Source organism: Epinephelus moara, chromosome 4 (assembly GCF_006386435.1).
Source record: "Epinephelus moara isolate mb chromosome 4, YSFRI_EMoa_1.0, whole genome shotgun sequence".
Classification (NCBI taxonomy): Eukaryota; Metazoa; Chordata; class Actinopteri; order Perciformes; family Serranidae; genus Epinephelus; species Epinephelus moara.
The window spans coordinates 33,098,781-33,112,973 of NC_065509.1; the positions used below are offsets into that span (position 1 = coordinate 33,098,781).

General features: G+C 41.6%; 1 protein-coding gene across 1 annotated transcript in view; it reads left to right on the forward strand.

Moving 5' to 3' along the window:
- The window catches only part of slit3 (slit homolog 3 (Drosophila)), a 346,116-nt gene that overhangs the window by 14,184 nt on the left and 317,739 nt on the right, over positions 1–14,193 (forward strand). Inside the window, exon 2 of the mRNA XM_050043123.1 lies at positions 7,413–7,484. Coding sequence (XP_049899080.1) covers positions 7,413–7,484 — 72 coding nt within the window. The remainder of the gene's footprint in view (positions 1–7,412; positions 7,485–14,193) is intronic.

Genomic DNA, 14,193 nt, shown 5'->3' on the forward strand with positions numbered 1-14,193 from the left:
CAGCAACATTCACTTTTTTTAGCAGCAAACTGCTTTGGCTCGTAAGCTTCCTCTTCTTTCAGTGCTGTTTGCACAAAACGTTTTGCCGCTCCTGCCTTTTTAAGCCTCATATCAAGAGAGGTCGCAATCAGTGATTAGATGAAAAATAAGTAAGAAAAGGATGTATTGCAGCTCCAACAAAAGCTAATGTTGAAGCAGCTCAACGCCTGCTCCCTGCCTCTGGTGACAGATGCACTGTGGAGCGTGGAGCTCAGAGGAAAAGGAAAAGGGCAATTAGGATTCCTTGCGTAACTGGGAGATTTAGAGAGCGAAATTGAGCATACCTATCTTTGAGAGAGAGAAGGATGAAGAGCAAGAAAGGAGGAATGAGAAAGTGAAGCAGTACAAGAGCTTTGTGGAAAATAACAGGAGATTAGGACAGGAAGCGAATGCATTTGGAAACGAAGCGTTTGGATGGAGAACAACAAAGGATGAAAGGGAAAGGACGGAGGGATGGAGAGATAAGGATGCAGTGCCTGATAGAGTGAGAGACAAAGTCGAACAAGGAAATGTCGCTGTGTCAGAGTGAGATAGACAGAGACAGAACAGAGAGAGGAAACTCTTAGCAGCAGTTAATCGTTATTCCTCACTGTTGGCCCAGATAGGAAAAAAAGAGGGCAAAGGTCAAGAAAACAAAAACAGGACAGATTAAGATAAGGGGAACACAACTGACCGGCGGGCAACCCCACATGTCACACATTTCAAAGCATGTATTCACGTAATATTTCATGGTTTGCCACAGCGGCGGTCAGTCCAGCTTTTCATTCCATCGAGCTCTTGGGAGTCTTCGTCACCTGATCTGTCATTTGTTTAACATTCCTTTCTAATAGTTATTTCTCTGTTTTTTCTCAGTCTCTGTGGTGTGGCCAACCAATAAGCTGTGCCCTAAGTGAATCAGGCCCTCACACACCAAACATGTGTGTGTGTAAAGTCAACCAGTACACTGGCCCAAGGCAGCCAGACTGTAAGGTTCACTGGTTTCAGTGGTCTGGGGTGAGATGTGGTGGGGAGCTGTCTGTGCCTTTGTGTGGGTCTTGTATGGCACATTAATTCCCCGAACACCTGCTGTTTGCATTCTTGACTTATCCCGTTGTCGCAAACACACACACATGCACACCTCGCCTCTGCCTGCAATGGAAACAAACAGCGGTTAGAGCTTTTGTACTAAAAGCACTCGTTAGTCGTCTGACTGCCAGCTGGTCAGTTAAATTTAAAGCTGAGTTAAGCTTTACTGCTGGGTGGGGCGGACACCCACACTTCAGCAGACCAGGTGCATAAAAATGGCCGCCTCACTAACTTGAAGTCGTTCAGATCCTCTTCACCCACTTTTATTGGCGGAGAGTTTTTGTGACCATTTTAGGTTGGGTGAAAAAAAAGTTCTCTATTGGTTTCAAGTATAATGGCAGCTCATTGTTGCTCAGCTCCTTTTCAAACAGCCTCTCTTGAATTTAGAAATTCTTTGTGAGAAGCACCCCTCATTGTATGGGATTATCTGAGCCCTTATCTCAGTGCATAACACCCTCTCAGATAAGGCTAATGATGGACCATTGCTTTAGCTCAGGAAGAGCACTGAGGTTGCATTTTCATTACCCCGTTTTGTACAATAAATTATTGTTTAAAGTTTCAACAAGTTTCTTTTGGAGTACGTGACACAAGTATGTTTTGAAAACGACCGCAGACTGTCACCTGCTCAACGCATCAATACCTTCGGATGCCATGACAGTAATAGCCAATAATGTCAAAATATCATTTACAGACCGATTTAACAGACGATCACTGCTGCCCGACCCGCAGGTCCATTTGCGGGTCCCGGGTTACGGGTCGACCCGCGCATCACTACTCAGCTCAGTCTATAAATGCTGTACATCGTATCGGCTCTACAGTGCACGGCACTGCTGATTAACCATTTTATTGCAGCACAGAGTGTCTGCCAGCAACCAATTACTTGCAGAGGCTTCCTACAACTTGTTTCAGCGGTTCCGATTTAATCAGAAGACAAATTAAACAGGATGACTAGCCAATGTGAAAATCAAAAGGAAGCATAGAATAATGTACTGAAGGAGACTGTTGTGCCATCACATTTTTTTGTGGTTTGAGAGCAAAGATCCGGTCGCCGCTGTGCAAAACTCCGCAATACAGTTAGGTCTGAAAAAACCACATGTGACATGTATCTTGAGGATGACAATAAGTATCAGTGTTTTCACTTTGATAAATAATATTGGATCATTGATCACTGAATCTATGTATCAATCTAGACCAATGTATCATTAAACCCATACTAAAGATGTAGGGTACCTGGTTACTCTTCATGTATCTTGATTTGCCTTACATTATGTTTATGCTTATCCATTAATAACCTACAATTTTGTGACTAATAAGGCTTATGAGGTTGAGCCCACCCACTGTGTACTCAATTTACCCAGTAATCAGTTGCAGAATAGAACTGATCCTCAACTTTTTATGTCAACAGCAACAGCAACTACGACATTTCAAAATAAATTAAATATATCAATGCCTTAAGGTTGAGGCAAATTCAGTTTGGTTTATGTGCTTTTACATTAGATATATGACATGTTGGCTATTAAGTACTTATCTGGATATTGGACAGTAAATGAAAATAATAACATTTACAGTTCTGTACACACTGTAGTGCACTTTAGTGGCACTGGCAAAGAACAAAATTCCATCATGTACATGTCAGTAGGTAGAATGTACCATAGCATTAAGTTATTAACATGTAAGGTGTCTGAGAGGGAAAATCATGAGTAGTGTTCATTTGATAATTTGACGGTTGTTTTCCACATAAAGATTGACTAGATGTCATCCCCAAACTAATTGCCAAAATTACTTTTGCATCATGCGTTTCTGCAAACCATGATCATGTAACATTTGTATATTATTTATGTAGCTGATTAGTTGGAACTTTGTGTTTCTGCACATTTCATCAACACTGTGTTTAACACGTGGTTATGTTTAGGCACAGAAGGCACTTGGTTATGGTTAGAAAAAGACCATGTTTTGGCTTGCATTCTCACTTGTGGTGGCACAATTGTGGCTGGCAATGCTGCCGATGTCTTGCTAAAAATACAACTAGTTATGTCATTTGTTCATCTCAAACTGTGGTCTGCAGCTTGGCAGCTGTCTGGGGTGTCACGCCACCCACCACCCACCATCCTTTTCATCAGCTCATGCACACATAATCAGAACTATGTAACTTTAGAAATGTTGATATGATACGCATGAAACATATAAATGTAATGTTTTTTTCTGGCAACTGGGCTGCATACTTTACATCTTTTTATATCTGAATACATCACTGTGAACTGATGTTCCTTTATTTGACAATGTTTTAATTTGATTTCACACCAAGTCTTGTTTTGCTCTGGCGATGGCCTTGACTTTCTCAGTTGTTGGGTGGTGACGTTAGATTGTGTGATGCCATCGGGCTCCACCTGGCCCTCTCTCCTCACTGTTTGTTTGAGTCAAGAGCGGTTTCCCTGGTGAGAGCAGAAGTTTCCACTGTGAACAAGAGAAAGATGGAGATAAGGATGGAGAGATTAGGGGAAAAGGCAGAGAAAAAAGAGAAGGGTAGGAAAATGTAGCCAACTGTAAAAGAGTGTAAGATTGAGATAAAAGAGGAGAGATTAGGGTGAGGGAGAAAAACAGAGGGAGGCGAGGAAAAAGTGTTTAGTCAACTGTGAAACAGTGAAAGATAAGACATGGGAGATTGAGAGAGGGAGACACTGTAAAAGGGGGAGATTAGAGAGAAAAAAGAAGAGAGGAAGGCTGGGAACACGGGTAAAGCTGGCTGTGAAGGACTGACAGATTGACATTAAAGAGCAGTGACTGGGGAAAGGAGAGATGTGAGATAGATGAAGAGAAGGAAAGAGATAAAGAGCACAGGGGGTAATACAGGGAGGAGAAGATGGATAGAGGTGGAGAAATTAGGAACAGAAGCTTTAGTATTGGATGCTGCCTCGGAGTCACTCAGAAGTGAGTGGATACTGGAAATTACAAATCAGCAAGGCAAAAAAACAGTTTCTTTCATCATGGACGCAGCTCTTTCCTCAAGTTGAAAATGATAAATCAATGCTGTATTGAGTTTTTCACCGCGTCCAAAAAGGCTTATCAAGCTGCCTCGCTTTCCAAGAAACTGGCAATTACACACATACTGAAAGCCTGTGACAAGAACCAGCAGCATCCAGTCTGGATGATGGGGAAATGGCTCACTGTCAGAAATGTATCTGCTGTCTTGAATGCACTGGCAAGATGGATGAGACTCAAAATCATCATGAATTTCCTCTCTGGGTTTTAAATTTTTTCATGTTGTGGCTGCTTCCAAGTGCTTGGATCATTTGATGATGTGGGTTTATCTATGATTACAATGAAGGCAACACCATCATACCAGCAACATCATTTTTAGTGTTTATGATTCATTTCAGTATTTGTCAGTTCAGTGACAGATTGCAAAGCTATCTTTATTTATTATTATTTTTTGCATAATGGACAGGAAATGAGGGGGTGGTTATAATTACATGCTCAACACCTTAACCCCAAGGCTACAAGGGCTCCCCGACAGATTGTAAGACTTAATTATAAGGTTGTTTTTTTTATGTATTATTGGAAAAAATACATGAATATAGGAAAAGTGGTTTGCTGAAAATATATTGGGGTGAGTAAAACTCTGGCCTGCTCACTTTTAAACACTTGGAGGCAGTACAAAAAGTGGGAACACAGCACTCACATGTCATCATCTTTTAAAGTTACAAACCTGATAGCAAACAGTTGCCGATTTACACAACCACATCTATATAGGGAAGTCCCAAGGTCAGAATGGAAGACCTCCTAAGGAATGACCAGGCTTAGATTCTGTGGGACTTCCAGATCCAGATTGACAAACTGGTGATGGCTAACCAACCGGACATCGTGTTGATCGACAAACAACAGAAGAAGGCAGTGATGATAGACGTAGCAATCCTGAGCAACAGCAACATCAGGAAGAAGGAACACAAGAAACTCGAAAAATACCAAGGGCTGAAAGAGGATCTAGAAGAGATGCGGGGAGTAAAGGCAACAGTGGTGCCAGTGGGAATCGGAGCACTGGGGGTTGTGACCCCCAAACTGGGAGAGTGGCTCCAGCAGATTCCAAGTATAACATCTGAGGTCTCTCTCCAGAGGAGTGCAATCCTAGGAACAGCAAAGATATTGCGCAGAACCCTCAAGCTCCCAGGTCTCTGGTAGAGGACCTGAGCTTGGGGAAGACACACCACCACCACCCCACATGGGGGATGGTGAGAGGAAGTTTTTTTTTTTTTAATATACATTTTTTTTATCCGTCAACATAGCTTTTGTTTTGTCCACAATTGTACGCAAAAATAACTTCTAATGGTCACCAGTGATAGCTTTTGTCCGCAGTCTTCGCTTGTCACAAAGGTAGTTAAGTGTAGAGGTTAACCTTACCTTCGTCAAAAGTCTTCCCGAAGGTCTAATCATTGTTGATTCCTCTTTGATATGAACGAAGGAGCACTCAGATATATGAGTGCTGCTCTGAACATACAAAACCTTTCCTCTCAAGCCTCATTGACAACAATCCGACTCGCAAAATTGTCTCAACATCTGCTGGATTGCTCGGGTCTGATCCAAAGCCACTGCTTTGGGCAGACTGTGGACCATGGATGGTAAGGTGGAAAAATAACACCAGGTGCAGCAGACGTCTCTGTGCGTCCTTGAAGTGATGCAGCAATGCTAAGTTTAAATGTGAGCAAAGTAAGTGTTTTCAAAGCAACAACTGGCGTGCGCAGATTAAGGAGATGACATCACTGTTTCCCCAATGCTCCATCTAATACGTCCACACAGGTACAAAGTAGACAGAGTTCTGAAGAATTGGCACCCTAGAAGGCGTCTTAAAAATCTCCACTTTAGTGACCTAAAACTGAGTGGACAAGAGGTCAAGACGTAGAGGAAAATTTCAGTTGTGAAAAAATACCTGTATGTGTGTAGACAAGGCCTTAAATTCCTTTTGGCTATCTTTTAGTTTCCACCAAATCGTGAGAGAAATGTCTGACTCTTTAGTTCCTGTTTGTCAGTTTTTGTTGGGCAATTGTCTGGAAACAAACTCTTCTCTTTTTTATTTCAAGAATTCTTCAATAGAAACCTCTCTTGACTGGGGCCGGCCTCCTGAGAACTAATTTGTTGTTGCTTATGATTTATACCTCTGTGTGTACCATGGTGGGTGGGGAAATTTGATCAGTAGTCATTTATGTGACCTTCACTTGTATCAGATGAGATGTTGAGACTATTTATTATCCTGGAGCCCTTTCAAGGACCACTGGTGGACTCCTGGACCCCATGTTGGGCTCTGGGAAGTGCTGCCCTTGCTCACACCAGCTCTCCCTGTCTCAGGCCGGAGTATGGCTCCTATTAGTGGTCCCTGCCATGGCAGCTTGGAGAAGCCTTTTGAAACCTAATATGGTCTTAAATCAGATTTATAAATGTTTAGGTGTATTATGAAAAACACACACGTGGGCCGACATAGCAAAACCAGACTCTGTTTATGTGTGTAAGTGTGTGTGTGCCTGTGAGGGCAAGTGAAATCTTACAAAGCGAGGGAAAGAGTTGTGTGTGTGTGTGTGTGTGTGTGAAATAGGAGAGAAAATTGTGTGTGTTGTTTGTCTGTGCTCTCTTGTGTGTGTGTTTTTTTTCCTCGCCCTAATTCCTCCAGTACGACAGCGTTTCAATAAACAGCATACCCGTATAAAGGGAACCAGTCTATAGACACACACACTCAGGCGGTCAGTTCATATTGCAGTGTGCATACATCGTGCACCCATAGTTAAAACAGATTGAATGACAGCCAGGAAACACGATAAGCTTTTAAACTCTGATGATGGAAAGAGAAAATAATTTCATCCCACCTCGTTTTTTTTTTTTTTGCTGGAAAATTTCTCAATAAGTCAGAGCAGCAGGAGCCCAATTTGTGTGTAGACGTGAGAGTGTGTGTGTGCATAATTTTCCTGGTGCCTTTACGGTAGGAGTGTTTGTGTGTTTTGGTTTCTGTTTGTTTGTGTGTGTGCGTGTGTGTGTGTGTGTGTGTGTGGGGGCTCATATGCTGTGGGGCATTCTCACGCTCTGTCCTACTGCCACATTCGCTAATTTGAGTGAGAGAACACACACAGAGACACAAACGCAGTCACACATGCACTCAGTTGTTCCTCTCTGATGTTCATTTGCTTCCTAGCATTTTTTATCATGGAGCCATATGTTTTCAAGATGTACACTATATTATATTAACTTCAAACTGTTAATTAAACTTAATTTTATTAACGCTTAGTTTTGCTGAATCAGATTTTTAACCTTTGTGTTTCTCTCTGTAGGGATTTGAACAGAAACAACATCACCAGAATCACTAAAGTGGACTTCTCTGGCCTCAAGAACCTCAGGATTCTGTAAGTTTGTGTCTTTCTTTGTCCACATTTTGTTGTTAAAAGCTATTAAGTGCTGCCGCCATGACTCAGGGTTTGTTAATGAAGTACTTCGTTGCTGAAAAGATGGCCTTGAAATGAGACTAGAATGTCTTTGCAGTAGAAAGTCGCATAGACTTTTGAAACTAGTGCTACATGACCAGAGAAATTAGAGAAAAAAATATGCTTTTGCTCAAGAGGGAGAAAACCTACAACTGCCAGAATGCAGCATCAAAAAGCTTAAAATAGGTGTGTTGGTTTAAAGGAAGCAGCTAACTTTAAGCAACATGGAGTCTTTCATCCTTTGGCATGACAGTGTCACACTGCAGTAAAAACTAGAATTACAGTGACCTTTGACCAACAAATTCTAATCAGGTCATCCTTGAGTTTAGTGGAGTTTGAGTTGATGTTTGTGCTAAACTGAAGAACATCCCTCCAGAGTGTGGATACCCAACCCGGCTTGGGTTCGGCACACATGCTGCTGTGTTGTGCTATGGCCTATTCAAGTGCTGGAATTTGTTATTTACGTGATAACGCCTGAATGCAACACAGGCTCCGGTCCAACTGAGTGTGTGCGCTGCGCTGCTGTGCATGCGGCGTGTTTGACTGTGCGTAACAGCAGTCTTTTGATGGTCATTTACACACTGTCCATAACAATAACTATGTCGGGTAAATCAAAAATCAGAAAGTCTGACCGATTCGGGCCAGGCTTGGTTATAACTGTCTCGGACTCAGGTCGGGTTTGGTCAGGAAAATGCGGCCCGAGCCTCACTCTACATCCCTCCAAGCATTTCTTGAGATATCCCATTCATCAGGAGGGGAGGGATGCAAGGTCACAGTGACGTTGACCTTTTCCCACCAAATCTAATCAGTTTATCTTCGAGTCCTAGAGGATGTTAGTGCCAAATTTGAAGAAATCCCCCTAAGGCATTCTTAATATTGCGTTCACAAGAATGGGACAGACTGACAGCCTGAAAACATAATGTTTCCACCCACAACTGTGGCTACATAAAATGTAGGACCAAGTAGATGCAAAGCTTGCAATGTTGCATCCCACCCTCAACAGCTCGTATTTTTTCGTTTAACAATGATGGTGATCTTTCCCTTTTACTCAGGCTGTTAACTTTAGTTGTATAAACGTAATCATACCTCAGCCACACAACTGGCAGATCAGAAAACGCTCCTATGAGACGTGCTATCAAACGGCCTGTTTAGCCATTTAAGTAGAAGGACTTGATGTTGAATGTATCATTTACCAGCAGGTATATTATGACCTCTTTCTTTTTCCTCATTGTGACTCTGTATTCTGTCTTTACAAGGAATCCCATTAACAAAAAACTGCCATGCTGGAGCAATTAGGTAAATGCTATATTTACCTAATAGGCCTGTATATGGCTATAGGGGAAACAAGTCTCTATAAAATAAAGTTTCCCATCCTAATGAGGGATTTCAGAGCAGGAGAGAATGCCAGTGTCTTATCCAAGGAGTTGCATTCCGTAATTACTGAATATTTACGAGGTTAAATAATAGAGTAATCATGAGCTGACATGCCAGTAACAAGCAGCAAGACTCCCATTTGTTAAACAAGCAACAAGATGTTAAACTGATGCGGATATGATGGTGCGCAGAGACCAGACTGCTGACAAAATCTGGCAATTTCTGAATTGTAAGCAAGAACATGTGAGTCATTGTTCATATGAAACAGTAACAGAAGAGATAATATAACTCAGAATTCACTCCTGTGTCCCATGTCTCTGAGTATTAGGGAGTTTAAGAAGTTTTGCAATCGTGGGACTCCCTGAGATACGATAATGCCTTTGAAAATGAGAAATAAGGAACAAACATTTGAGATTATTTTAAAGATACACAAAAGGAAGTTTTATAAAGTTGTGCACATGCAACTGAACAACATATGACTTGAACATACATTTCTCTAGAAATAAAATCATTAGTTTTCACATCAAATACAAGTCCTAAGAACAGAATGCACAGCACATGGAGGCATTTTTTCAAGTCTATCTTGACACAATATTCACTTGCCCATGTGCATTGTTTCTTAAGTGTGTATTAGGCCTATGTTGTTGCCCATGCTACAGATGTAAAGCTCTGGGTAACCCTGCACTAAAACGATCAACTTCTCCATATTTATCACAGACTCATAGTTACGGAATTAAAGGAGGATATATAACGACTATGACTGGTTGTTCCTCACGTAGAAAAACTCCTGCACACTGTCCAACTTGCAAAAATAATGATATTAATGCTGCAACGATTCGGTGACTAGACCTTCATCAGACTAGACTTGGAACGTATCTCAGACTACATGGTGACTGGACCTTGCTCTGGTCTGCTCGTTTTTCTCCTACGCACCTGTTTTGAAATAGATGTACAAAGTATTTCTTTGTTCTGGTTGTTCCTCATCACATGACATGCGGTGTCCGTCGCTGCATTCCAAAAGTTGTATTCTGTTAATGTCAGGGCGCAGCCATCACACCCTGAAAAACAGTGTGCTCGGACACTCACGCTTTTGAGCGCAGCTTGCATGCGTATACATTGAAACAATGGATTTGAGGGCGCAAAAAAACACGGCGTGTCTACGGGCCCTTAAACAGCTGAGCAGGACTGACCACTGCTCCATTTCAAGGCAATTTACTGACTACAGATTCAACATGTAGCTGTCAGTAAACATCTCAAAGTATGAACCTTCCTTATTGTATTGTGTTCCTATTTGCCTGTGTAATCTTTTAGCCTCTTGCTAAAGTCAACATGCTAAAGTCATCGCTGTTGTTACTCCTGCTTGTCTAACTCATTCTATCTAATCGGCTGCTCTCAGCAGAGTGTGACTCCTCGTCTCCTCTCAGCTGTCCTAATTGATGTTAAGGGCTCTCTTACTCTTCTGCCTCAAGTGGCTCAAATGTGTGTGCGTGTATGTACAGTGTGTGTGTGTGTGTGTGTGTGTGTCTTAGGCCTATAATAACTATAATCACCGTTGGCTGCATGCAGCTTCCCTCCTCACTCTGTTTTAACCAGACCGGTAGATAAAAATACACTCCCAGCACAAACTGCGCTGAGGACTGGAAATAAGTTTATGGATGTGTGCGTTTGCATTTGTGACTACATTAGTTTAACTATAACCGTGATGGATTTTGGAACTTATCTCAGTTAATGTTTCAGGTTTTATTATGTGTGTGTGTGTGTTAAAGATCATTTTATTTAGTGCATCTTGTGCACTTGAGACAGGGTGAGAAGAACCAAGGAACAGAGGCTGTGTATGTGTGTGTGTGAGTGAGAGAGTGTGTGTTTGCGTGTGGTGGGCCAGCAGCTTGTTTCATGTGGTTGGTGATAAACTGCTGTGACATTTCCCCACTCTAAATCTCTTAAAGAAATGGGGAGGAGATGGCTTGGGAAAGGGAAGATAGTCTGAGAAAGTACACACACAGACACACGCACACACCCACACACTCTGTGTTTCACACATACACACAGACACACATACACGCACACATTGTTGCAAATGATACCAGGGGATGAACAAAAACATACATGGTCACAGCCCGGTGTAGCCTTTTCCCTTATCTGTAGGTATTACTGTTACTTACCAGACCTTCGTATCTGCCTTTCACTCTGCACACACACACTCACACACACACACATGCACACGTTCTGGTATTTCTGGTCACTTACATACATCCCATGGGAAAAGTTTGCATGTAGTTAAACGCTTCTGACATTTTTCCCAGGGAATGCTAAATAGCTGCAGAAAAAGTATTCCTTGATGCCCATGTTTACATACAGGCTAGTAATTATTGATAATTAGTCGTGTGAAAATACTTGACTCCCATTACGTATAATCTGACGTCTGTTAAACACCTCAACCAGACTAAACTGCAGCATATCAGGTGTGTTTTCAGCTGCTAACTGAGCTGGTTGTACATTAACGCCAACGCTAAGTACAAAAAATTTCAAACTTAGTATCTGACTTATTAAAGCACCTTAATCAGATAGTCTGCTGTAATCCAATCAAACATTTAGCATACGGTGTTCATTTAAAAACATGTAATCCAATCCAGCAGTCTGAATATTCTCTAATCTGAGTCAGGCTGTCTTGCTGTAATCACAGCTTGTCCCGGCATCCACACTGCATGCGCAACACTTAGCGTAATATCTTTGGCAGCCTCACATAGCAAGATTTCTTCCAGACTGTGGCGAAATTGAGTAATTCCAAACAAATTTAGATGTAGGTGAAAACTCGTGCTTGATTTCGAACACTTGGCCGTGGAAAGTTAATGTGGTTTCACCCGTTGTGTGTAAACAACAAGTGAAGTTAATATCCCCTGAAGTATTTCCTTATTTCCTTTAGACGCCAAGCGCTCCGAGTTTGCCACAAGGTAGCGTGACATCATTGTGCTTTTTATAATGGTTGCTAAGACTCTCTAATATGGTTGAATGAAAGAGTTATTAGACACACCAGGCCCCACACACATGAAATCAATACGTTTTCTCTCTTCTCTCCATCTTTCTCCATCTCACTGTCGATGACTAATGCCTGATACAGACCAATATAAAAACAATACCTCATCTGAACAATATGCCAGCATTGACTCCCCACACCATGTGTTTGGCTTGAGATCTCCTGCCTCTCTTAACCTTATTCAATAAATCAGCATGCGGTTGATCCCTCGTTTGGACAAATAAACTCTGATAGTTACTCAAAGTTATGTCTTGATTTAGCGTACCCTAAAGTTTACGAGATATGCTTTTTCTATCAGGACGGAGGAAATGTAACTAGACTAGAATAAACATGCTGGATTATTGCTGGCTGGATTCTAAATTATGACTGATGGGCCGCAGTCAGGACTGTGCATTTGTTTACATGCGTCTTTGGGTGTGCTTGCTACCAGTGCGTAACTCTGTACCTATGTTTACTCTCTACATGTTTACATTCATATCTGACATTGCTCATTAGTGCTGGGTATATATCTGTGCATCTGCATGAACTGCAAGGAAGATTATAGGGTTCAGACGGCACACGTCCTCGCAGTCTTCTTACGAAAAGGCTACACTAAGGCAAGCCAATACGATAGTTAATGACCCATCTCATGTTCTTCTCTGTGCGTACCAGTTACTGCCTTCTGGTAGGAAGTTCCAAGTCCCTCGTAGCAGATTAAATAGATTTAATAATGTATTTATTCCTGCGTCATTAAAACATTTAAATAATGGCAGGTTACAAGGTATAAGATTTTTAGGGAAAGCCTTGCTCTGCTTGCCTCAGTATTTTTAGAGATTTTTTTTTAGGGCTTTTTGCCTTTAATCGATAGGACAGTTTTTAGCTTGAACGGGGGAAAGAGGAGGGGGACGATATGCAGCAAAGGGCCAGAGGTTGGAATTGAACTCGCAGCCTCTGCAGCAAGGACAACACCTATGTACATGGGGCACCTGCTCTACCAGGTGAACTAATGGTAGCCTTGCCAAGGTGTTTTAAGAAGCTTGCTGTGTTTTCTATTTTTATTTATTAACAAACCTTTTTATCTATGTACCTGCATATGTATGTTTTTCATAAGTGAAATGTTGTCTGTATGGCTGCAGCATGGGAGAGAAGCCCAAGACAAAGTTCCCACTCTGTAGGACAATGAAGTCAATCTTAAATCTTAAAACTTCTGTGTGTATTTGCACCTGTCAGTGTGTGTTTAAGAGCTTAGAAAATTTTCTCCAACTCTGATTATTTTTCTGCAGCATATGCTGAGTGTTTGTGTGTATAGGCAGGTTTAAGCATGCTGGATTGTTTCAATTTTAACCAGTTTTTACGAAACATTTTGAACATATATGATTGGATTTGACTAAATGCCTGGCAACCTAAAGAGAAAAATACTGGAACATGGAAAATATGTTCTCATTGTGCAACAGAATCCCCATAAGTAATTAGAAAAAGAAGTGGCTTTAAGACAAAATGTTAAACCAATTTTATGCTAGATTTTTGTATTACACCTTTGTTTTATTTTGGGTGAAAAAGAACCCCATCATGAAACCTAACTAAAAAAAATAACTAATACACGTGTGCATGTATTAGTTATTTTCTTTGTGTGTACGTCCATGAATGCAAGTTTAAGTGTCTGGATCTGTTATCATTCAGCAAAGTGCATGCCTCAGCCCAACAGATTGTCTGTAAGTGTGTTTGCATGTGTGTTTGTGGAAAGAGTCGGTCTGACAGACCACAGATTAATGGCTGTAATACAGCTGCATGTCTAAACATTTTCTTTGAAAGAATATTTAAAGGAAGGTCGTGCCAGAACAATTCAAAGTCCACATGGCGGGCCCGACATCGTCTCTTTTGATACAGCTTCTTCAGTCCTCTTTGGCTTTCTATCTATATAATATCGCTCTCACTCAATCCATCTTGCTTACTAACTCACTGCCTCCTCCTTTCTCTCCTTTCCCTTTCCTACTTCCCTCCTCTCACATCAGCCACTTAGCCCCCTTCGATCTCCACCGGCCCCTCCCCTCTCTCAGGAGATGTCACTCTTAACATCCTCAGACAGAAAATATAAACACGCATATCAGTGGAGATGTTCTCGTTCCTTTACTCTGTCCCATCTGGAAAACCTTAGATCACCCCCAAAACATGACAACACACACACACACACACACACACACACACACACACACACACACACACACACACACACACACACACACA